General features: G+C 40.9%; 1 protein-coding gene across 1 annotated transcript in view; it reads right to left on the reverse strand.

The window, feature by feature from the left end:
- Hmg20a (high mobility group 20A) overlaps nt 1-24677 on the reverse strand; it is an 85245-nt gene that overhangs the window by 11068 nt on the left and 49500 nt on the right. Inside the window, exons 2-6 of the mRNA XM_028865041.2 lie at nt 20761-20853; nt 12186-12333; nt 9502-9714; nt 5139-5271; nt 4191-4222 (exon numbers count right to left, since the gene is read on the reverse strand). Of these exons, the coding sequence (XP_028720874.1) occupies nt 4191-4222; nt 5139-5271; nt 9502-9714; nt 12186-12333; nt 20761-20849 (615 nt within the window). The 5' untranslated portion in view covers nt 20850-20853. The remainder of the gene's footprint in view (nt 1-4190; nt 4223-5138; nt 5272-9501; nt 9715-12185; nt 12334-20760; nt 20854-24677) is intronic.

Genomic DNA, 24677 nt, shown 5'->3' on the forward strand with positions numbered 1-24677 from the left:
CTTTAAAAACATGTTAAGAGATAAAATGTATAAAATAAAGGATAAAATGTATCCTTTTGCCAGGCGTGGTGGCTCTGGTGGATTTCTATGAGTTCCAGGCCAGCTGGGGCTTTACAACATATCTAAAAAAACACTGGAAAAAAATTGTTTCTACTTCTTACCACTACCTTTTATCTTTGAATTAAAAAAAAAAAAGGGAAAAAAAAAAAAAAAAAAAAAGACTTGATGCCAAGCAGAAAAGCTAAGCAGCTCAGCTGTGAGGAAACCTGAGAGCAGGGACCCTGTCTCACTGTGTTTACCTAGGAAGGGGGCAGACTGGAGGAACTGCCTACTGATCTGAACAGATCAAGATAGGCAGTTAAGATGGGAATCTAGTGGTTCATATGCATAATCACAGCACTTGTGAGATCTCTCTAAAAAATGGATGGAAATCTGAAAAAGTATATGTTTACTTGAGGAACATTCCATTTCAGAGTGCTTAATTTTACCACATTCTTTTGTTTTTTTAATGGAGGAAAGCAACTTTTTCTAGAACAATTAAAAAATAAACAGCAGGATTACCATCAAAAGTACCACATTTTGACATGCACACCTCTCCCCCCAGACAGTTCCTACCTAGTGGATTTTGCTGAGAACTAATTAATGCATGGGCAAGAGAGACTGGTTCTGAAAGGGATCTTAGCCACATTTCCAGTAGCTGTCTATAGACTGCAGGGTTACTGTATGCTTTAACTTTATTACCTGGTTGTGACAGGAAACTCATGACACAAAATCCCAACATGCACACAGTACCATAGGTCCAATCCTAAATCTACCAGTGACTTAGGACAGAGCCTTGTAACTTCAGTTCTCTTACCTTGTTCAACTTTTACTCAGTTGCACAGTGACCATGAGTCCCAGCATTTGCTATTCAGAATGATAAGGGGTTGCTTGGCTACCATGAACATGACACAAAGGGCCTTTCTCAAGATCTTTACTCTCCTCAGAATGGTAATTCCATTCCATTCTTTGCCAGAACAGTCCAAACCCAACCCATTATGTAAGGGCAGAGGCCAGCAGCAGCCAGGTACAATACACACTGGCCCTAGGTACAGATTCTTAGAGTACAAAATAAGAAACATTAAAGCAATTGATCGAAACTGTTCAGTCTCTAAATGCAACAGAGACATTCTACTTAAAGGAAGAGTGGTAATAAAAACCACCAGCACTCCTCCATTACTGAGTACATTACTCAGCACAGAGAGGCTCCTACTGGGGGCTTGGATATGCTTAAGTGCTCTAAGGATTGCTCAAGGGATTAAATCATAAGGATTTGATTACCTCCTCATTGAAAGGGTCTAATTTGTTCAGGCTGAGTGTCATTTTGTCATTTTTCACAAATTAAACAAAATTATTGTTTCTAGCTTAGTCTTCATATGAGATGAAGACACTTTCTAGAGAGTACAGCTCACTGACTCTTGCACCTAGTGGGCTTCTTTTTTCTCTTCAGTTTGTTAAGACAGGGTTTCTTTGCTAGAACTTGCTCTGTAGACCGGGCTGGCTACAAACTCAGAGATCCGCCTGCCTCTGCTTCCCGAGTGCTGGGATTAAAGGCATGTGCCACCACCACCCCGCAGTGGGCTGGTTTTTGATCTGAGAAGACAGAATATTCTTCACTTTGGATTTCCATTCTGTACACTCACTGACTGGAAGGAAAAAGAACAGAGGACTCTCTGAATGTAATCTATTTCAGCCTGTGATTTAGGGCAAGGCTCAGGGCCAGAACTACAGAGAGTATGCCATGCATCTCTCAAGTGCCTTTTTACTTGAGGACCATTCTCATTATCATGAGCCAGGATGCAGTGCCTTCTGCTATGCAGAACGGCTTCCAGGAGAGCATTTGTCAGCTCTCAGATGCACTCTGCTGCGTCTGTCCAGGCAACAATGACTTAGGGAATCTCAGTCAATTTAGAAATAAAATTAGCTTCTTTATTATATGGAATCCGGTAAATCTGTCTTCACTAGCTTCCAACTGACATCTCAGGTTTACTTTCAACAGTGTCCAGTTTTCCCATGTAGCATGGCACTGTGTTGTCAACAGTGGCTAACTGGGATGCAGGAAGCTACTCTGTTGCCTCTAACTTAACTTTTTATTCTTTTAAGTTCGGTTTATTTTTATGTGTATGGGTGTTTCGCTTGTATGTATGGCCACGTATCACGTGTATGCCTGGGTCCTACAGAGGCCAGAAGAGGGCTTTCCCGGGACTGGAGTTACAGACAGTGGTGAGCTGCCGTGTGGGTGCTGGGAGTTGAAGCCAGGTCCTCTGCAAGAGCAGCCGGGGCTGCTTACTGCTAAGCCATCTCTACAGCCCCTCTAACTGAAGTTGACTAAACTCTCATCCTAGGCAAGTCACCCCCACACTGGCAAAATGGGGTAGGCAGCTGAGAATATGTCTGAGGTCTTAGTATCCAAAGACGGACTGGAAGTCTGTTCTATTAGAAGCCTATTACACTCCTTGTAAGAGAAATAAGTATGTATTTAGAATTCATGATGTTTTGGGTATTTTATAAGACACATTTTTTTAATTAACTCACTCATACATCTGCTGAAATATTCCAAATACCATAGCACATGTGAACATCAGAGGCCAACTTTGGGTGTCATCCTTAAGAGCGAGCCAGTCACTATAGCTTTTTGAGACAGAGTCTCTCTTTGGCTTGGAACTTGCCAATTAGGTTAGGCTGGGTGGCTACCATTACCCAGAGAGCTACCCACCTCTACCTCCCCAGAGCTAGTATTACAAGCATGTACCACAATACAGTTTTTGATACATACAGGGGCTGGGGATCTGCCCAGGCCCTCATGCTTGCATAGTAAGTCATGCCTACAGACTGAGCCATCTCCTAGCTTGAAGACCATTTTGTTTAAATTCTCACTGCTTTTCAGTCACCTTTGGATTCTTATAGGAAAATAAGTTTTTATAGAATACCTTCTCCATGCAAGAGCATCATGCTAGGGGGCAAGGCATTGGAGAGAAAGGTAGAAAATAGATCAGGTATGCCCTCAGGGAGATCGTACATAATCCATAATGTGAACAACCGAAGTGCTTGCAAGAGTCTAGACCAGGCCAGCTCAGCCATATGGGAGAGGTACTTTGAAGGTTAAAGCCAGCTAGAAGAAATAAAAGGAGCTGAGAAGGAAATGGAACTTAATAGGGTTGAAGGATGACTTCAGCTTTGAGAAGCAGAAACAGGAAGATGGAGAGAAGTATGAGGAAGGCGGTTACCCTGTGAAAAGAACAATAGGAAGACAGACACAAGGCAGGGAGAGCAGCACTTGGAAGATGGTGGCAGCCAATAAATTTAAGGTGTTGGAAATGAGAAGTTGGGACTAATCAGAAGACCCTGATTGCTGCATTTGCTTATGATTTGGTGAGCAAAGTTGAGTCCCTGACATTTTAAAGCATGGAATGACCACAGATTTTATTTTTTTTATTTTATTTTATTTTTTGGAGCTGAGCATCGAACCCAGGGCCTCAAGTGCTCTATCACTGAGCTAAATCCCCAACCCCCAAATTTTATTTTTTTATAACCATATACTTAACATCTATATCGGAAGCATGTAAAAGCAGCACAGGCAAACATATAAGTCTATGTATTAGACACATACACACACATACAGGCTTAAGTCCTACTGTCAGGGCTGAAGCAACCCTGAGGGAGGAGGCCAATAATAAGCACAGGCCAGTGAGATGAGGACGGGAAAGGAGGTTCAGGGACTGAGCTTCAGTCACACTGTGTGCTACTGACTAGCTGAGGATCATTGTAACCAAATGCTGGAGTTCCCAAATAACACCTTTCTGAAGTGGGACGACAGCATTTGTTGATGATAAACTACAGCCAAGTTGCAGCCTCTAGCTGGCTTCCATTTCTGTCTTACTCTGAATTCCAACCATTTCTTGGCATTTAAAACTAATAAAATTCTCAGACTACAGGAACAGATTGGGGTTAGGGACTGTAGTTCAAAGGCAGATTCACGACATAAGTGTCTACCATATGTTAAAAACCCCTGAGCCAAAGCAACTCAGTCTGAATTATGGAATAAAAAAACTCTGTACCATTCATAAAAAAAAAAAGTAACAGCATTTCGAACAGCAACATGATTTTAAATATATATATATATATATGAATACAAAAAGAAGGCTAATTACCTCGTGATCGTGAGTGGTCTGTCGGGCTGCATCTAAAAATATGAAAGAATAAAGAAAACATTAAACTGAAAAAGAAAACAATAGCAAAACCCAAGTATATGACTTTGCCAACCACAAACCTTGCTGGTATCTGTGGACTTTCACCACGTATGATGTTTTCATTCATGACGTTATTAACTGTCAGTCAACCACAGTTAAATGGAACCCCACACCTACAGATCACACAACTAGGCACAAGGGAACAGCAGACAGTTCTTACCTTTGAGAGGTAACAGGGTGTGAGAGTAGGAAACACAAGCCAAAGGTTTAGCAGCCTAGATGTGCAAGTGTGGAGAAGCTGCTAGGGCTAAGGACTGACAGAGCAGTGTGGGTGGAGTGCCTTTGGCAGTGTTTCCTGGAGAGGGAACTGGAGCAAGACTTGTGAGAATGTGATGTACCATTTCAACAGAGAAAAAAGATGCCAGGAAGACAGAGATGCCATCTCACTCACTATCACCCCTCAAGGCCTAGAAGAGTCTGGTACTTTAACAGAAGCAGCTCAATAGACCTCCTTTTGAATTTATGCATGAGTAACTATTGAATGAAGAGGATCATGGAGGCCAATAGGAATAGCACAGAAAAGGCTTAGAAGAGTTAGGGCAAGTTACCTACATGGCTTAGTAGACCTGTTTAAAGGTAGAGAAATGCCTAACTTGGAAACTAGACAAAGAAAGGCAGGTAGGTAATAATGGTTTTGGTGCATGAGCCAGATTGTTGATCTTAGATACAGAAAACCAATCAAAATGTCAAAAGGAGAATGATGTGATTTTAGTACAATTCTAGGGTGACATCTGTAAGTGAATATAGGACAATAAAGAAATGACAGAAACACATCTTTCATATTTGGCACCTTAACAGTTGGATTCCTAACATTCCACCTTGTGTGACAAACTGCATTGGTTCTGATACCTTGTCTGTGAGATTTGCCTTTCTGACGGTCCTGGGTTTTCCTACTGAAGACCTTGTAGGCCTCGGTCTTCTGATACTGCTCCAGTTCCTTCATGTAACGCTCCTTATCTCTGTCTGCTTCATCAAGGTAGCGCTAGGAAAGAAGTGTGAGATTGTTTTCAAGAAACTGAGATGTTAGGTGAAATACCAACTAGCTTTTTAAAAGAAAAGAGTACACTTAAAACACGAAAAGTATACAGTGAGTATGCTGTAGGAGAATCTGAAAGCAGACATAGGTATAGAATAAAATCTTTCAATCATAAAATAAACAAGGGCTAGTGAGGTGGCTCAGTAGGTAAAGGTGCTTGCTACCATCCCTGACAGCTTCAGTTTGATCCCTGGTTGATGGAGAGAACTGGTGCCTGAAAGTTGTCCTGACCTCTGCACATGTACATACACACATTAAACAAACAAACAAAACAAACACATCATTTAGAAAATAAATAAATGAGTGACTGACTTTCTAGACTGTGTATTGCCTTTCCTAGTTTAATGAAGGTAAGTTCTATTGAGAGTACCATCATAAAACATTAATGAAGATTACAGTCAACCATCTCCCTAGCCTTATAGATAGAATTTCACAGGGCCACGAGAGTTCTTCAGAGGTTTGAACCCCATATAGGCACATGTTCCCAGGGGAAGGGAAGGAATATTAGTGTGTTTCTCTACTCTCCACTCATTTTGAGGGAATGATCTCATACATCCATTGGCCTTCTTAAAAGCCAGATGAGTGGAAGACTAAAGCTGGAGAACATGAAAAGAATGATCTCATCCCATGGGCCTAAAAGAGACTACTCTAAGAAAGCTTTAGCACTATTCTTTGATCATTTTGTTCTATTAATTATTTAAACAAGTCGATTTATCTCTAGAATTGTTTTGCTTAGTGCCTTGTCCATTTCATTCATCAAATTAGGTATAAGAAAGTACAAAAGGTGCTGCTTAAAAGTGAACAAACCAGAGCCAGAGGTTATGTTAAAAATCTTGCCCCCCACAGCAGATATCTGGGACAATTTAAGGAACAAATAATTAAGTATGGCAATAAATTATAAACTGCTGGAAAAAGACATTTATACTATAAATAAACTTTATGATATGAATTATTTATGATCATACCAGCAACAAACAGAATATACACAAGTGTTCAAGAGGAGAGAAGAGTAAGGTCCCTAAATAGATCAGAAAGCTTAGGGCCAACTGGTAACTGTGTGTGGTATCGGGGTGGGAAAAATTATCACTTTGTAAACATAATGATAAAGATTAAATAAGGTGAAACTTATCCATAGATAAAGTCTAGGGGAAATTTTTTTCTTTTTCTTTCTTTTCTGTTTTTTTCTTAAGACAGGGTCTTTCTACATAGAGCTGAGTGTTCTGGAACTCATTATATAATCCAAACTGGTCTTTAACACACAGAGATTCTCTTGCCTCTGCCTCCCAAGTGCTGGAATTAAAGGCATGTGCTACCATGCCTGGCTTTGGTTTCTCTTCAGATCATATAGATCTTTCTCCTTTTCTTTTCTTTCTTGAGACAAGGTCTCACTGTGTATCCCTGCTGGCCTGGAACTCACTACATAGATGATCTTGAACTTTTAAGAGATCTACCTGCCTGAGTGCTGGGGTTAAAGGCACGTGATATCAGTGTTATGGAATTTTCTTTTTTTTTTGGTGAAACAAATTACATGTATCTTTAAAATATCTCTCCTTAGATTGCTAATGAATTATAAGAAAAAATTACCAAGCCAAAAAAATTTGCATTACAAAAAAATAATAAAGGACATGGTATGCCTGCATATGTGATGCTCTAAGCATCTTATCTTCTATTCTGAACAAGAATTCAGAACATCAATCTAATCATCAGGAAATACTAGACCAACAGAAAATGAAGAATGTTTCCTCAAAAGTAAAAACAAACAAAAAGGCACATTAGGGGTAGGTGGGAAGGAGGGGTCAGGTTTGGGGAGACAGAAGGTTCATATTCTCGAAGAACATCAAGGAATAACTTACAAAGACAAAACAATGCTGTGAAACAGCCTGAAGAGAATTACAAATACGTGACTAAAACACAGCTTGGTATTAGTGTAAAACCTGTATGAAGGGATGCTGTTGACTTCAGTGTCTGGGTGTAGATTACAGCATTATATTTAGCATGAAATTATGAACTTGACGACTTTATCAGTTATGTAACAGAGGATCTCTGTTCTTAGGAAATATGAAAGGATATATGTAACTTACCTTTAAACAATTTGGGGGAAATTTTGTGTGTGTGTATGTGTGTGTGTGTGTGTGTGTGTGTGTGTGTGTGTGTGTGTGTATTAAAGACCGAACATGTGAATGGAGAAAGGGACACAATGTGTCAGCAATAGGAGAAACTGAGTTAGGATTTCTGAATGTTCTCTGTACTATTTTTATGCTTGTAACTTTTTGTGCATTTGAAATGATTTCAAAGTTAAAAGTTGATCAAACACATACAAAACCCTGCCCTAATCAGCAGACAATGTTATCATTAGACAACTACTGTTACTTCGGCTTTTTGTTTGCACACTTGCTAATTCCAGAAAAAATAAACCTCAAGCATGCATTCACTTTGAAATAAAGATAAAGAAAATAATGACCTGGCATATCCAGCTGATGACCTCTTGTTATAAACTGCTTTCTATTAGCTTGCTTACCACAAACACAAAGCTTCAAATTGAAATTTAATCTTATCTCTTTGAAAATTTTTGAATTCAATTAATTCCCAAGACAGTATTTTTCAATTTGGTTTTAGTCTTTCTGGAATCCATTTTCAAGAGTGCAAACCATAAAAGAGTTTAAGACATAAGGAAATATAGATCTTTCAGATGCCGGGAAGTGGGGGCTTTTAATGCAAAGCCCGTCAGCCCCAGTCGCCAGCATCCCTTTGCTGCAGTGGCCTTTCACCCAGTGCATGGCTATCTTGTGCGTAATTCCCCTCCAATCATTCTAACAAAGGAACTCTCCTTTCAGCTTGGCAACACGGTTAGTTTCTGTCTTAGAGGAGAGAGATCAAGTAGTTCTGCTTTATTTTCTGCAGTGGTTAAATTTGCTAGAACTCTAGTTAAACAATTGGTAAAGCAATAAGATCTTTTTCTTAAATAAAATTCTTATGTGAATTGAAGAATTTTGGTAAATGATTTTTTCCCTCATTTTTATTCATTACTTTCATTTAGCTCAATGGAATGCATTACTTTGATAGATTTCTTAATTTCTTAATATTGAACCACTTTTCAAAACATTCTTCTGTGAACTCAGTATACACATCAAATAAAATGTAGCTGCTTTGGTTGGGAGTAGATTCTAGAGTCCTTTCCACTCCCAACCCTCCAACAAATCTTGGGACAGCTTCTATTCACTGTGCTAGAGAGAAGAGTTGCAAGGATCCTGCTATTCTGGTCTTCTTTTCCTTCCCCACTGAGTTTCTGGTGGTTTTGCTGTTCCTGTTTCTGCCTCCTTCTTTATATGCCCCTCTCCATGGGTACCTGTCTTCTTTCTTTCCTTCTATGAACACGTCATTGGAGCAGGGCCAATCTGAACCAGTTTGACCTCTCCTTAGTTATTTGCATTTGCAAATGTCTGAAACTACGACATTGATTTTAGGGTACATGCTCTCAACCCCAGTACACAAGGCCAGCAGTCTGAATTCTTCTTACGATATGGTACTAGATAAGTGCATGGCACTGTTTAACCTGCTTTACTACTCTAGGTCTCCACATCTTTTTATACAGGGTCTTTTCTCACTTTCCTCTTGTAGTACTGGAGATTGAACCCAGAACCCGTGTAAGGGAACAAGTGCTCTGCTCTAAGTTACCACTCAAACTCTTTCTGTATTTTTCTTTACTTTAAGATGGTCTCTAGCTAAGTTGCTTGGGTTAGCCTTAAATTCATTCTGTAGCCCTGATGGCTTTGAACTTGTGCTCTTTCTGCCTCAGTCCCCTGAGTACTGCGACACAACTGAAGAATTAACTGTCCATCTTCTTTGCTTTTCTGATAGAAATCTTTAAAAAATATTTACATCATATTATATTTTACACACACACACACACACACACACACACACACACACACACACACACACACGAGACATGTCACATCTATGTAGGTACCTGTAGAGGCCAAAAGAGGGTGTCAGATCAGTTGAAGCTGAAGTTACAGGCAGTTGTCAGCCATCTGACATGGGATCTGGGAAACGAACTCCAATTGTTTGTAGGAACAGTGAGTGAGTTAACCACCACTGAGCCATCTTTCCAGCCTCCAAATCATTTTTGAGATATAATAAAACAAGCAAAGGACCAGAAGCAAGAACCATCACCTGTTTTTCCTCAGGAGGCAGTTTACTCCACTCATTGCCCAACATCCTTGTGATTTCTGGAAATGGGACCTCTGGTCTCTTTGCTCGAAGCTGTTCCCTACGCTCATTCATGAATCGAACATATCCTGTAAGGGGGGACTTGGGTGCGTTGCTGTCTCGGAGAGGTTTCTTCCTTTTTCTCCCTTTGGACCAACCTCCTCGTTTACTTCTTTGCTATAAGACAAAGCAAAACGAAAAACAAAAACCAAACAATAATCACTCAAGTAACCCATCCACAATAATAACAAACACCAACACCAAAGAGGCTCTGAGCTGCATTTTCCTGTAAGGCCCTGGAAGTTCAGAGCTCTCCAGATCAGTCAGGCACAAAAGACTGCAATGCTAAGAGTTTCAGATATTTCACTATAGACCCTTTAAGGCAGCAGTTCTGTATCTGTGGGATGAGACCCCTCTGGAGGTCAAAGTACTCTTTCACAGGGGATGCATATCCGATATCCTGCATAGCAGATATTTGCATTACAATTCCTAACAGTAGCAAAACTACAGTTATGAAATAACAACGTAAATAAACTTATAGTTGGGGGTCACCATGACCTGAGGAGTTGTGTTAAAGGGTTGCAGGACTAGGAAGGTTGAAAACCACTGCTTTAAGGCATCATACTACAAACTAGGGAAATTAAGGGCTATTAAAATTTTATTTTTGGAGCCAGATGGTGGTGGTACTCACCTTTAATCCCAGCACTTAGGAGGCAGAGGCAGGCGAATCTCTGAGTTCTAGGCTGCCTGGTCTACAAAGTGAGTTCCAGGACAGCAAGGACTAAACAGAGAAACCCTGTCTTGAAAAACCAAAAAGAAAAAAGAAAAATTTTATTTTTGGAAACAGAGTCTCTCTAGGTAGCACAAATGGCCTCAAACGCACTATGTATGTCGGGGTACCCTCAAATTTATGGTGATCTACTGCCTCAGTCTCTTGAGTGCTGGGATTTCAGGCATGCATCACCACCCTTGGTGTATAAAGGGCTATTTTGGTGCTAATCCCAGAAGATGAGAATGGGGTACCATGACATGCAAGCTTTGTCCTTCCTCTACACTTCCTGACAGGGATTTCTACATGAGAAACTCGGCAGCACACTCAGCACCATGCCAGAGAAGCAGACACTGTCACAGGAGACCAGAATAAGATGTCACAAGCATCAAGTGAAAGAAGAGCTGCAGCATGGGGATTAAAAATAATTCATGAAAGTGTTCCTTACTGATACTAAAGACCAGCTAATTTCCCATAGCAAATAGCATATAGATATTTAAATTAATATTTAGGTCTCAGGAGAATATCAGTAACATATCTAAAATGAAGACAAGTTCTTCGGCCTGATGATTTGTTCCTTAAGATATATGTTTTATAAAGTCATAAGGCTTTTTTTGTTGTTGTTTTTTGAGAAATAAGTCTTTATATACTGAGTTTAGATAAATCAGATCAAACCAACTTTTAAAATGCTTAAACAAAAATAATTCTGCAGTGCCACTGATATTTTGCCACAGCCTTTCTTCTTGCCTTCTGAATGAGACCTAAGCACATCATAGTTTTGCTCCATAATTTAGCAAATACATAGTCTATCAGTTAATGTATCATGGTTATAGGAATTCTTATTTCAGAGAAGAGGAAGGTAAACAAGGTTAAAAAAGAGATAAAAGCATCTATGTATTATTTGCAGTACTGCACTCCTTCAAATGTATGTGAATGGTGATAGTCCTCCTTTTGGCAAATAGTGTATTAGAGATTAGGGTTCCAGTTTTTGTTTCATTTTTGGAAACCTAGGAACATGAAGCTACTAAGGAGCCTAGAGACATAGCTCAGTGGAAATGTGCTTAGCACGAATCCCCAGCGTCATACACCCACACAAATCCCCCCAACACTCCCCCTACAAACACATAGTTACATAGTTAATGAAAAGCTGCTAGCATTCATTATTATCTTTAAAAATACTAAAGGGGTAAATGAAAAAACTAGTCTTTTCACATAAAAGACAAAAATCGATGATGCTATTCTTTTTTGTCTTAAAATAAAAAGAGTGCAACGTGATCAGTCACCTATAAGGAAGTTTGGAGGTCCAACAAGGACATGACTCCTCATGCCCATACTGAATCTTTGTGTGATTCAGAGAAAGATGGACCCTATGGGAGGGAGAAGGAATTATTAAGTGGTCTGAATCCTTTGATACATGTGACTTTGTGCTGCAGGGCATGAACAAGGGCATGAAGACCTCTCAGTAGTTACTTAATTAAATCATTCATTCACAAAACAAATATTTGTCAAGGCTGAGCGCGGTGGGCACATCTGCATTACTCGAATGCAGCTTGGGTGACTTGAGACCCTATATCAAAATAGCAATAACAACAATAAATAAAAGCAAAAATAACACAACAAAACAATTCATGAGCACAGTGGGACACTTCATAAGAGGTAGCTACATTTAGTTAAAGTGAGGATAAAGAGACTCTATTTGTCTCTATGTCATTAAAACCACTGACATACTCTAGGTATAACTAGAGCTAGGTATAAGAAAACCGGGCAAGTGTCAGCCCAGGAAACTAAGACGCGAGGTGGCAATCACTTCACTCAGCAGCCCCTTGCATGCTGTTGCTTTGGAAGCTCCAGAGGACAGTGACAGGAGATTTTAGCTTACCTCATCTTCATGCCTCTGCTCATTGCCTTCTGCAGCATTGGAAGACTCACTCTGAAGCAGCTGGCCCTGGGAGAGATCCTCCACAAATTCTGGGTTGTTGGTGGAAGATGTGGCTGTGCTGCCATATGGACCCTCGGGGTGTGTCAATCTGAGCAACAGGCAGAAGTATGTAAGTTTAGTATGGACAGCAGCAAAAACTCCTCTTATCAGCTGAAGACAAACTTTCCTACCAGCAAAAGCACATGTCAGTACTTGAATTACTTCCAATACCACAATCTGTATAAAATATAATGATGTTCCTGTAGACATTTCCTAGCAAAACTAACTCTAATCTCAGTCCAAAACAATGACCTCTCCTCTCGACACAGACTTCATGTTTTAACTCTGAGCATGTAACAGAGCCTAACTTTTATGTTACCTTTCATGTGTTTCCCATGTGATGGAGGAAACACTAGTAATGGACCAGATGAATAGGAATAGAGGTTGTTCAGGCACTTTGGTCCTTATCATAAAAGAGCCATTTCTTAAAGAGCACAGGAATAACTCTTATGGAATATAATGTAGGTTATAATTTCTTAGATTATAAATTGAGTAACAATCAGATCATTTGACTAGTACAGTAAGTTTAAACATAATTTCCTTGTGAAGTATTAGAGATCAAGCACAGATCCTCACATATGCTAGACAAGTGTTCTGAGCTACAACCATAGCCCAAGTATAAATGTTAGGCAGGTATACTATTCTCCTTCCAATAATCCATTCCTGGTGAGTTCTTCTAAGAGGTGCACAAGAAGAGTACAGACGATGGATGGTTGAGTCTTAGACTTGCATATGCTAATAAGTTATTTATTTATTTATTTTTTAAGGGGGATTACTGGAAAGGTAAGAGAGGCAAGAAAATGGATAATAGAGTAATATTTGGTTATTACTCTGAAATAATAAACACTCCATAAGACAATCAGCAACAATCACAATGCAATGTAAGTACTGCAATAGATGTTTATAGAAAGTGTCCTAAGAGGCACTGGAAAGGGTCAGAATTTTCTATATGTGGTCAGGCTGCTAAGAAAGATTTCACAAAGGAAGTCTTGGAAGACGAATAGGTACTGATCAGGTAAACATCATCATCCTATGCAGAAAGAACAAGGTCTAAGAGAGGAAAGAGTCCAATTAAGAGCTATGCAACACAAGGAGATTAAACACAGCAGAACAAAGAACAGAGGAGCAAAAGCTGAGAGACACAAAAGGTGGAGACTAGAGAGAACTTAATGAATGAATGAACATAAACAGTAAGAGTCTGAGGTAACTGCAAGGTTTCTAGCAGGTGACTAGGAACTTAGTACTAATCATGGACAAAATAGGGTATATGGATGAGAAGACACACAGATGGGATGATAAGCTTGAAATTCTTATAGCATAATTAAGTGGAGATATCCTATGGACAATTGGAAAACATGTCCTGAGATACAGAAGGAGGGATAGAGAGCCTGAATCGGCCATCCTCTGTAACCAGGCAAGGCTTCCAGAGGAGGGACTGGGATATCAACCAAGCCACGAAACTTTCCTTTGACTTAGAGTTTGTCCTGCTTGCAAGATGTGATGGGGTAATGGTTGCATAGAACTTGTGGGAGTGGCTAGCCAATGATTTGTCCAACTTGAGGTCCACACCACGAAAGGGAGCCCACGCCTGACCCTGCCTGGATGGCTCAGAGACCTAGGATAGAATCCAACGTAACTGGCAAGAAAAAAAAGTCAATGAAATGATTCCTAATGATATTCTGCTATACTCAAAGATCAGAGCCTAGCCCAATCATCATCAGAGAGGCTCCATTCAGCAACTGATGGAAACAGATGCAGAGATCCACAGCCAAACATTAGGTGGAGCTTGAGGAACCCTGCAGAAGAGGGGAAGTAAGGACTGTAGGAGTCAGAGAGCATGGAGGATACCAGGAGAACATGGCCCTCTAAATCGATGAAGCATAGGGGCATATAGAGACTGAAGGGACAATCATGAAGCCTGTATGGGTCTGAGCTAGTTCCCCTGAATATATGTTATGGTTGTGTAGCTTGGTGTTCTTGTGAGACTCCTAACAGTGGGAGTGGGAGTGTCTATGAATCTTTTGCCTGCTCTTGGGACCCTTTTTCTCCTACTGGGTTGCCTTGCCCAGACTTGACATGAGGGTTTATGCCTAGTCTTATTGTAACTTGTTATGCCGTGTTCAGTTGATATCCTTGGGAGGCCAGCTCTTTTCTGAAGGGAAATGGAGGAGGAGTGGATCTGAGGGAGGAGGGAAGGGGGAGACTGGAAGGAGTGGAGGTAGGAGAAACTGCGGTTGGTGTGTAATGTATGAAAGAATAAACACACACACACACACACACACACACACACACACACACACACACACACACACACACACGATACAAGAGCTGCAAGGCAGCAGTCCAGGGGAACGATTACTAAGTATTCTCAAGAAAGGCACTGGAAGGAAGGTCCCACAGAACACAGTCAAGACAATAGCTTTTTAAAAGCAAGTGTTAGAAATATTAGGCAAGGCGACTCAAGAATTAGGAGAACAATACAAAAGAAAGGACAGGGAGACTTTAAGGAAGATAGGGCAGCAACCAAGAAAAAAGGTGTTAAGGTCAAATAAGAGGCTAGTTGGGTGAGGTGGAGCATGCCTTTAATTCCAGTACTTGGGAGGCAAGGCAAGAGGATCTCTTTGAGATCAGGGCCAGCCTGGTCCATATAGACAGTTTCAAGGCAGCCAGGCTACCAAGTAAGACACTGTGAAACAAATAAACATGCTAAAAACATTCTGTTAAAATTTGGATCCCTGAAGGTTAGGCAGCTTTAGGGGGGAGCACAGTTTCAGTGGAATTATGGGAACAAATATCAGATTATAGGGGGTAGAACCATGAACAAAAGCAGATGCAGACTATACTGTAGATGAAAAAAATGATACTTTTCTGACTTCTTCTAGGAGACATACCAATGATTTATATAGAGGTTTCTAGATTGTTGAGGTCCTTTAACAAGTATATATTAAAAAAGAAGCTATGAAGTCGACATTAGCCACGTTCTTTAAAATGCAGTGCCCCAGGGCTGGAGAGATGGCCCAGTGGTTTAGAACACTTGTGCTTTTACACAGGACCCAAGTTCCTTACCAGCACTAACATGGTGGCTCACAACCATGCTTAACTCCAATTAATTCCAGGGTATTCAATACCCTCTTCTTATCTCCCCGGGCACCAAGTATGCATGGGTGTACTGACATACATGCAATCAAAACACTCACACACATAAAGTAAACACGTAAGAAAAAGAAATGCTGCTGAGATCTAATTTGGTCTTAGCAGGCATTATTCTGCAAATGTTTCAATTAATCTGGCGGTCTGAGGCTATTCCTGCTTTCCCCTTCACTCACTCCAACTGTCATCCGTTTAAGACTTCCTAAATTTCAAATATTTGTCTTCCAGCAAAATATGCACATCAGGTTGGGAAAGAACAGCAATCCCACAAATTCCTGACAAATGGGCAGGTACTGAAGGGAGTAGTCACAGGCGTCCACTGTGCATGCTCCTAGCTAAAGCCTTCCATTACCGCCCATGATCTCATTCCCCTGGCTACTTAAGATTTTCAGCAATTCTGCCCTGTCTGGCATCACCAGGTCTTTCTAAAGGATTGGTATACTCTGTTTAAAGTGTGCTTGTATAATTCTTAAATCAAAAGAAAGACACTGTCTCACTGAGAACAACAATTAATAAATGGGACTTCTTGAAACTGAGAAGCTTTTGTAGGGCAAAAGACATGGTCAATAAGACAAAAAGACAGCCAACAGAATGGGAAAAGACCTTCACCAACCCCACATCTGACAGAGGACTGATCTCCAAAGTATATAAAGAACTCAAGAAACTAGACATCAAAATACTGAACAATCCAATTAAAAAATGGGCTAAAGAGCTAAATGGAGAATTCTCAAAAGAAGAATCTCAAATGGCTGAAAAGACATTTAAAGAAATGCTCAACATCCTTAATCATCAGAGAAATGCAAATCAAAACGACTCTGAGATACCACCTTACACCTGTCAGAATGGCTATGATCAAAAACACTAATGACAGTCAATGTTGGAGAGGATGTGGAGCAAAGGGAACACTCCTCCACTGTTGGTGGGAATGTAAGCTTGTACAACCACTCTGGAAATCACTATGGCGGTTTCTCAGAAAATTGTGAATCGATCTACCTCAAGACCCAGCCATACCACTCTTAGGCATATATCCAAGGAATGCTTAATCATACCACAAAGATACATGTTCAACTATGTTCATAGCAGCACTATTTGTAATAGCCAGGACCTGGAAACAACCTAGATGCCTGTCAACTGAAGAATGGATTAAGAATATGTGGTACATATACACAATGGAGTACCACTCAGCAGAGAAAAACAATGACAGCATGTAATTTGCAGGCAAATGGATGGAACTAGAAAATATCATCCTGAGTGAGATAACCCAAACCCAGAAGGACAAACATGGTATGTATTCACTCATAAGTGGATACTAGATATATAGCAAAGAACAATCAGACTGCAACCCACAGAACCAGGGAGGCTACATAGCAGGGGGGACCCTAGGATGACTGTGGCTTTTATTAAGTTTTGGTATTACTCAATCACTGGGCAAGCCTCAGTAAAACATTTCACTATTAGGATAAGAATTTGTACTGTATCAAGCTGATAATAGAAAAATAAATAAATAAATAAATAAAAATGAAGAGAGAGAGAAAGAAAGACACTATCTCTACCTAACTTCTGGTGAAGGTCTTTATTTGTTACTGCCCTCAACCACTAATGCCCTAGAAAGAGTGGGTCATACTGGCTGAATTCAATTTTCTCTCATCCTGTCTGAAATGCATTTCAGAGGCGCAAGCTTACAATTCTTATCTAAGGCCACCAGTACATATCTTGTGAAATCCAATGTCATTTCTCTGTCCTCATCTAATCTACCAGAAGGAGCTGGGACAGCCATCAATTTCTAGCCCCCTCGTGTGTCTGTTTATTCTGCTGCCTCTCAGCTCTCACTGTGGATTGTGGCTTACTATTCCTTCTCTGTCTGTCTTCTAGATGTTGGGGTTTTCCCCCCTCCCTCTCCACACAGTGCTCATTCCTTCAGGGATTTTTATCTAGTCTCATGGCGTTAATACTAGCTAGATGCTGATGATCTCAACTTTTTCTTTCTAGCCTAAACTGCCTGGAACGTCAGAACCTGGTATGACACTGCCTGATTGACATCCCAGCTTAGAGCTCTAACAAGCAGCTCAGTTTTATAGTTTCCTGACCAAGCTTCCTTCCCCTAACTGTTCAGTTCCCCCACCTAAGTGAGTGGTGACTCCATCTTTCCAACTAGTGATGCCAAAGCTTTGAAACTGTCTTTGTTCTTTTCTCCCTTTTCACACTGCTCATCTGGTTTCACAGTTAAATCCTGTTTGGTCTATTATCAAAATACATCTAGAATTCTGTACTTTTCACTAACTTCATTCCCACATCTTAGAAACACACTCCAATGAGGTTTTTTTTTCCCTTTACAATCTCACCAAAAATGTTCTTGTCAAGGCTATGAGTGATGCTCTTCAGGCCATCATGTCTCCTTGCTCCAGCCCTGGCTCACTTTTGCCCCGCTGGCAGCACAACAGTCAGATTATTAAGAAGTCAGTCAGATCTTATTATTCTGTTCAAATCCTCCAGTGTTTAGAGTGAAGGGTAAAAGATCTGGTCCTACATACTGCCCTTCTCACTTAGAGTATGGGCTTGTCAGCATCTACGACATTACCTGAGAGCTTGTTAGAAACACAGAATCTCTGGCCTTACCTTAGATGTTCTAAATTAGAATCTGCATGTTAATGCAGTCTCCAGGCAATTCATTAGTACACCAAAGAAGCGCCCATAGAGTCCTCTGCTGCCCCTCACCCTTCAATCTGCTGCTTTAGTCACACTGCCTTTCTGGCTATTTCTGCAAAGTAAGAGACATCCTTACTTCCAGGCTTTTGCCTTGATTGCTTCCTCTGCCCATAAAAATCTTCCTTGGATAATAACGTTCGAGTGAACTGACTTCTTTTGAGGAGGGAGCACATTACTCAGATCACGTTCTCATTAAATGCTTTCTTGGCTACTTTCTAAAACTGTACCCCTAACTCTTCCTAGTCCTTCCTTCCTGCTTTGTTTCTCAGTCCACAGTTCCTATACACATGGCAGGCATTCTACTGACTTAGCTTGTCTACTGTCCCATTTTTTTTTTCTGTCAGAATTTGAGCTGTAAAAGAACAAAGAAATAGACGGGCATGGTGTTGCAAACCTTTAACCCCAGCACTTGGGAGGCAGAGGCAGGTGGATCTCTGTGAGTTCAAGGCCAGCCTGCTCTACAGAGTGAGTTCTAGGACAGCCAGAGCTGTTAACACAGAGAAACCCTGTCTTGAAAAACTAAAAACCAAAATCAAAAAGGACGAAGAGGTGGCCTATGCCTGTAATTCCAGCACTCCGGAGGCAGAGGCAGAAGGAGTGCCTAAAGTTTGAGGATAGCCTGCTCTACAGACTGAGTTCCAGGCCAGCTTGGGCTACACAGTGATATAGTGTCACTCTACAAGTAAAAAATAAAATAAAAAGACTAAGCTTATTGTTTCTTTTGATCTTTGCTTTTGATCTACAGGAGTGAACACTTTTTGGTATACAACTGGGAAGAAAACCTTTTTTTGAGATAGCATCTCACTATGTGGCCCTCGCTGGACTTGAACTCACAGAGATCTGCCTGCTTCTGCCTCCCAATGCTGACTGACCTTAAAGGCATATGCCACCTCGCCTGGCCACACTGAACACTTTTCCTGAATGAATTAATCTAGTAACCAGGCAGCCTTTAGAAAAGTCTTGGGGAACAATTTCATTTAAGCAGTGAGGTCAAAAGGCAGAGATATTAATGAGGTTGAGAAATGAATATGAGGGTAGAAAACAGAATTACACAATATGGGTTATTTTTTAAAGGGCTTTAAGGAATATTAAAATAATTCATCTTAGGGATTAGCTAGCACTTGAATCTATTAATGAATATTTCTTCTTTGGCAAACGGCTTATAAATATCAAGAAAAGATAAACAAAACAAAACAAAAAACCCTCAAGTGAAGCCAGGAGTGGTGACGCACGCCTGTAATCCCAGCACTCGGGAGACAGAGGCAGGCGGATCTGAATTCGAGGCTAGACTGGGCTACAGAGTGAGTTCCAGAACAACTAGGTCTACACTGAGAGAGAGAGAGAGAGAGAGAGAGAGAGAGAGAGAGAGAGAGAGAGAAAGAGAGAGAGACAGACAGAGAGAGAGAGAGAGAGACCCTGTCTCAAAAAACCAAACCAACCAAAAACCAAAAACCCCAAATCAAAACAAAACAAAAAATCCTTCTCAAGTGGAACAGAGAATTAAGGTAAGAGGTGGATGCTGCCATTAACTTTTCTTTGAATTCCTTTATACGTTTGTCCAATGATTCCACGGAAAAGTGATGGGAGAAACAAGAAGTTGGCTAAAGTGTTGAAGCATCTTTTTTTTTAATTAAAAAAAATTATTTGGGGCTGGAAAGATGGCTCAGCAGTTAAAAGCACTTTAACCAAAGGACCAAGGTTCAATTCCAGGTACCCACATGGCAGCTCACAACTGTCTGCAACTCCAAGATCTGACACCCTCACACAAACATACATGCAGGCAAAACACCAATGCTCCTAAAATAAAAATAAACTAAATAAATTACTTATTTTTATGTGTATGGGTGGTTGTGCCTGTATGTATGCCTGTGTACCACATACACACAATGCCCTCTGGGGTCAGAGGGCATCAGATCTCCTGGAACTGGAGTTATAGAAGGTTGTTGAGCTGGGAATGTGGATGCTGGGAACTGAAGCTAGGTGCTCTGGAAGAACAGCCAGTGCTCTAACCACTGAGCCACCTTTCCTGCCCCAGTTTCTAAACACTTGAAGGAAGAATCATAACAAAAGCTGGAACTTGGGCTGAAGAGATAGCTCAGCATTTAAAAGTGCTTGAGGGCCAGAGTTTGGATCCCAGCAGCCATGTAAATGCCGGGAATAGTCCTGTGCATACCTGCAACCCCAGCACTAAAGGACGTGGAGGCAGGAAGATCACTGGAGCTTGCTGGCTAACTCCCCAGACCCAAAACTAGTTCATATCCCACTTCCATCTGCTCACATGTACACACAAACCACACGCAGGTCTAATCTCTGGGGAAAAAAATGAAAACCTGTGGCAGCTTACAGAGAAAGGACATTTGATTTTCAGAGTGTCCCCTGTTTTGGGTATTCCCTGCACCAGGCCCACAGGGCTGCTGTACCAGTGTACAGGGACGAGAGCAGAGAGCACTGGAAGACAGCTGAGAGGACATTACAAAGCAGTTCACAACAGCTTTGCAAAGTCCAACAAATGTACCTTCCACTGCCACGGTAGAAAACTGCCTCGTTAGCACCTTATACTTTGTCAGACACTGTGCTCTGAAGCCTCTGCAAAGTCTAACGTCCCAAAGCAGCTGCTTACCCAGTTGCAGCCAGATCATTACTCTCCTTGCAGCCATCTTCATCTGCGAAAAGGGGCGGCAGGGAAGAAGTAGTCATCAAGCTTTCCATCTCCCTGAAAGGAAGAGATAATCATAAAAAATATTAATGGCTTAATTACTTCTGGTTCAAGTTCTACTAATTTAAGGGCCTGCCTTTCTTAGCTTTATTACATCAGCAATAGAATAGAAACTGACCTAAATGTTTGTTTTCCTGACTTGGAGACATCAATTCAAACTCTGTGGTTAATGGGCTTTTAGCCCCGGTCTTTATCAACGAACCAGACTAAAAACAAGTTGGGGGCTTAGTGGGTAAGTAAGGGCAGCAGCTGTGCAAGCAAGAGGCCCGGGAGTTTAACCCTCAGCGCTCACGTACATGATCCCCCCACCCCCAGTGTACCCGTAAACCCAGTGCTGGGAGAGGGGGCAGGAAGGAGTCACAGGGCTTGCTGGTCGGCTGGACTAGCTGAAATAGTGAGCTCCAGGTTCAGTGAGAAACCTTGTCTTAAGGGAATATGCTAGAAAGCGGTAGGACAGTACACCTGATGGTCTTCTCTGGCCTCTGTGTGCATGCATGGATGTGTACATGTGCATACATGTGTATACCCCACACATACATACACTACACATACACACAAACAAAAACAAGTCCAGTTTTAATAAGCAGGATATGCTTTGGAAAACCTTTATTCATTCTCTAAAGTGTTCTTTAACAAAGTAAAACAACTTAATTTATTGTTCTTGTGTGTATACGACATGTGTGAGTATGTGTGTGTGTGAGTGTGTGTGGGCCATGGTTTGCATGTGGAGGTCAGAGGCTCTCCTTCCACTGTGGGTCCACTGTGAGGCCTGCACAGCAAATACTTTTACGAACTGCACCTTCTCCCCAGCCCTTCAAAAGTATTCGTTTCCTGTGGAGATTTTTAGGTGGAGTGACCCAGAAGCACTGCAACCTTGAGCAAGAGATATTTAACCAACCACTTTAAGCTAAAATTTCACCAGCATAGACACAGACAAAACTGCTGATTTAACTTACAGAGCTATTGAGAGGGATTAAGCGGAAAGTACTTCATAAACCGAGAAAGGCTAAGACAGCAAGTGTTTTGAGTATTACTATATATACAGTATTATTATTACAACATCACCAGCTCTTAGTCCCACATGAATCATGCTTGGATTAAATGGTGACACACCAAGTCCTTGAAAAAGGAAATAGTGCAAAGGAAGTAGAGGATGGAAGGCATACTGATGTGGTTCTGAGTCAAAGAAACCACACTTCCAGGTCAGAAATGTGCACTACTCCACTGTCAAAACCCACAACATAAATAGCATGCACCTGGGTACAGGAAACAGCTCAGCTTAATTGAAGAAAACAAATAAATCACAGGAACCTGAGGTTATCGGACTGCAAGGATAAAAGGACAAAGTGATAAAGAGAGTAATTTCATTTAGCATATCTCTACAGAGAAGGATTTTTTCCTTTCAAGGTTTACCACCAAGGGCTTCACCCCATACAGTTAAAAGCAGCAGCAGCCAATTCATCATGAAAGTGATATTCACACAAAACATTCAATAGTGACCCCAAACATCAGCCACTTAAGTGGAACTGCAAAGCACTCAAGAGAGAAGGCCTCAATCAGTGGGCGAATTGAGAAGTAAATGATGCGAATTCACTGAGAAGGCCCTTGGCAGTCCTCTCTGCTGCTGCTGAGGGGCTCCAGTGAGGGGCGATTAAAGGCAAGCACAGGAGCTCTACTGAGCCAGTGTTCATCCGGCTCAGGGGAAAACAGGAAGAAGCTGTAGGAACACCGACCGCATTCTCACTGTTCAATGGAGTGGTTTACTTCCCAAACACTAAAACTGATGCTTTATTTCTTGTTCTTACTTAATTTCACTTTGAAATGTATTATTTAGCAGACCAAGATCCATAAATAGTTGAATGTGACAAAAAAGCCTCTCTGTATTTATCTTATGAATTATGGCATATAGAGCCTAGAAGGCAGAGGAAGGCATTCATTCATATGATGTGCAGGAAGGCTTGAGAACCATTTTCAGTTTCTTAAGACTTACAGTGGAATGGCTCTGACAAATACTATAGAATTCCACTTGTTTTCTAGAATGATCCTAACTGAAATGAACTTAAATTTTAATTCATATTATATAAAACCAGATGAGAGCATGGGCTTTCAGGGTGACTAACACCAATGTTAATGTTCAATTTACCTTGTTCCATGCCCTCAAAAAGAGATAGATACTACAGCCTAACTGTACTGAAGAAACAGTCATATAACCTCCAACCTAACAAGAACTTGGTTGACTTATTTCTAAAAGTGTCCCTAGAAGTCACTGGCCTCTCAAGAACCTCCAAACTGGCCATCTAAACATTTTGGCATTGCTCCCTCATCTCAAAAGGAGAGACATTATTTGGTAGGGAACAAATGAAGTGTTTTTTCGTTCACTATGTCAACATGGCCCTCTTAAGAGTGTTCACAAGCTATCTTTAGTCATTTTTGAAATGTAGGGAGGCAGCTGGATAACACAACCTTAACAACATATAAACAGACCACATAAACAAAGGAAGTTCATAGAACACATATTTCTCCGCCCCCCCCCCCACTCTTTTAAGTTTGTGTTACTCAACCCATATGGCTTCAGATACATTTCCTCAGTGTTACTGAGCAGTCAGGTCCCTCCGAAATGAGTAATAAAGTGGGTGGAAGATAAAGGGCCAAGATCAACAACAGAAGGAAATGAAGAAAAGCCCAGTGAAACCCAGAGGCCTCTAAAGTAGCTCAGTAAGTTGGAAAAGAAAACGATTCTCAAGAACATGGCTCGGATCCCATGGGAATGAGCTTTCATCTGGTCCATCAGGGAGGGGGTGATTCAAACTGAATCATGGCTGCTAAGCCACTGAATGCCAAAAGCCCTTCAAGTGCATCATCTGTGCCTGATAATGTACCAGTACAGAGGTCACAGTGAACTTTAAAATCTCATGCAAGGCATTTAAGAAATTTAATGAATGCTACTCTAGAAGGAGAAGGAAATGTGTACAAAGGCAAAGTAAATACACAAATTTGCTTCTTTGCTGCAGTTTACATAAATATCATGCAAGACACTTCCTGGCAGAGGATCTACCCAAGTCTTCTGGCTATAGTCCTAAAAACTCCTATTATTTTGAGGTTTATGCTTTGAACTAAGTCTACATCTTAGCTTTGGACGCCTAAAAATTCTCTATAACATTAACTACTCACTTAGCCAAGAGTTATTTTAAGATATTTTAAATAACTGATATAAAATTATAATGAAAATTATATCAATCATACTAACTAATCAATATGTACATTCTCTCTTGTGTAGTAGGTTGGGGAACCAAGTCATAATGAGGACATGGTTTTGGGGCATCTGGTTTCTTTATGTTAACAGATCTAGCTGTCCTGGAACTTGCTCTGTAGACCAGGCTGGCCTTGAAATCAGAAATCTGCCTGTTTCTGAGTGCTAGGATTAATGACATGCTCCACCATGCCCATCCATTTCTTCCTCCTTTTATAGCTCAGGGGATATAGCACTTTCCCCACCAAGAGTGAGGATCTATGTAAAAAGCTAGCAGGTAAAGCAGCTGCCTGTAGTCCCAGCACTTGGGAGAATGAGACAGATTCCTGGGGCAAGCTGAAGCTAAGACTAGCTGAATAGTGAGATCTGGTTCAACTGAGAGACTGTCTCAATTAAAAAAGAAATGGAGAACAAGCCACCCAAAGTCAACTTGAGGCTTCCACATGCATGCATACACATGTGCGTGGGCACTTATACACACATGCAAACAGGCACACACACCACACACAATAGCAAAAGGATGTAGGTTTGGTTAATGAAGGGCAACAAAAAAGGAAATTGGGTGAAATTT

Source organism: Peromyscus leucopus, chromosome 7 (genome assembly GCF_004664715.2).
Source record: "Peromyscus leucopus breed LL Stock chromosome 7, UCI_PerLeu_2.1, whole genome shotgun sequence".
NCBI classification, from domain to species: Eukaryota; Metazoa; Chordata; class Mammalia; order Rodentia; family Cricetidae; genus Peromyscus; species Peromyscus leucopus.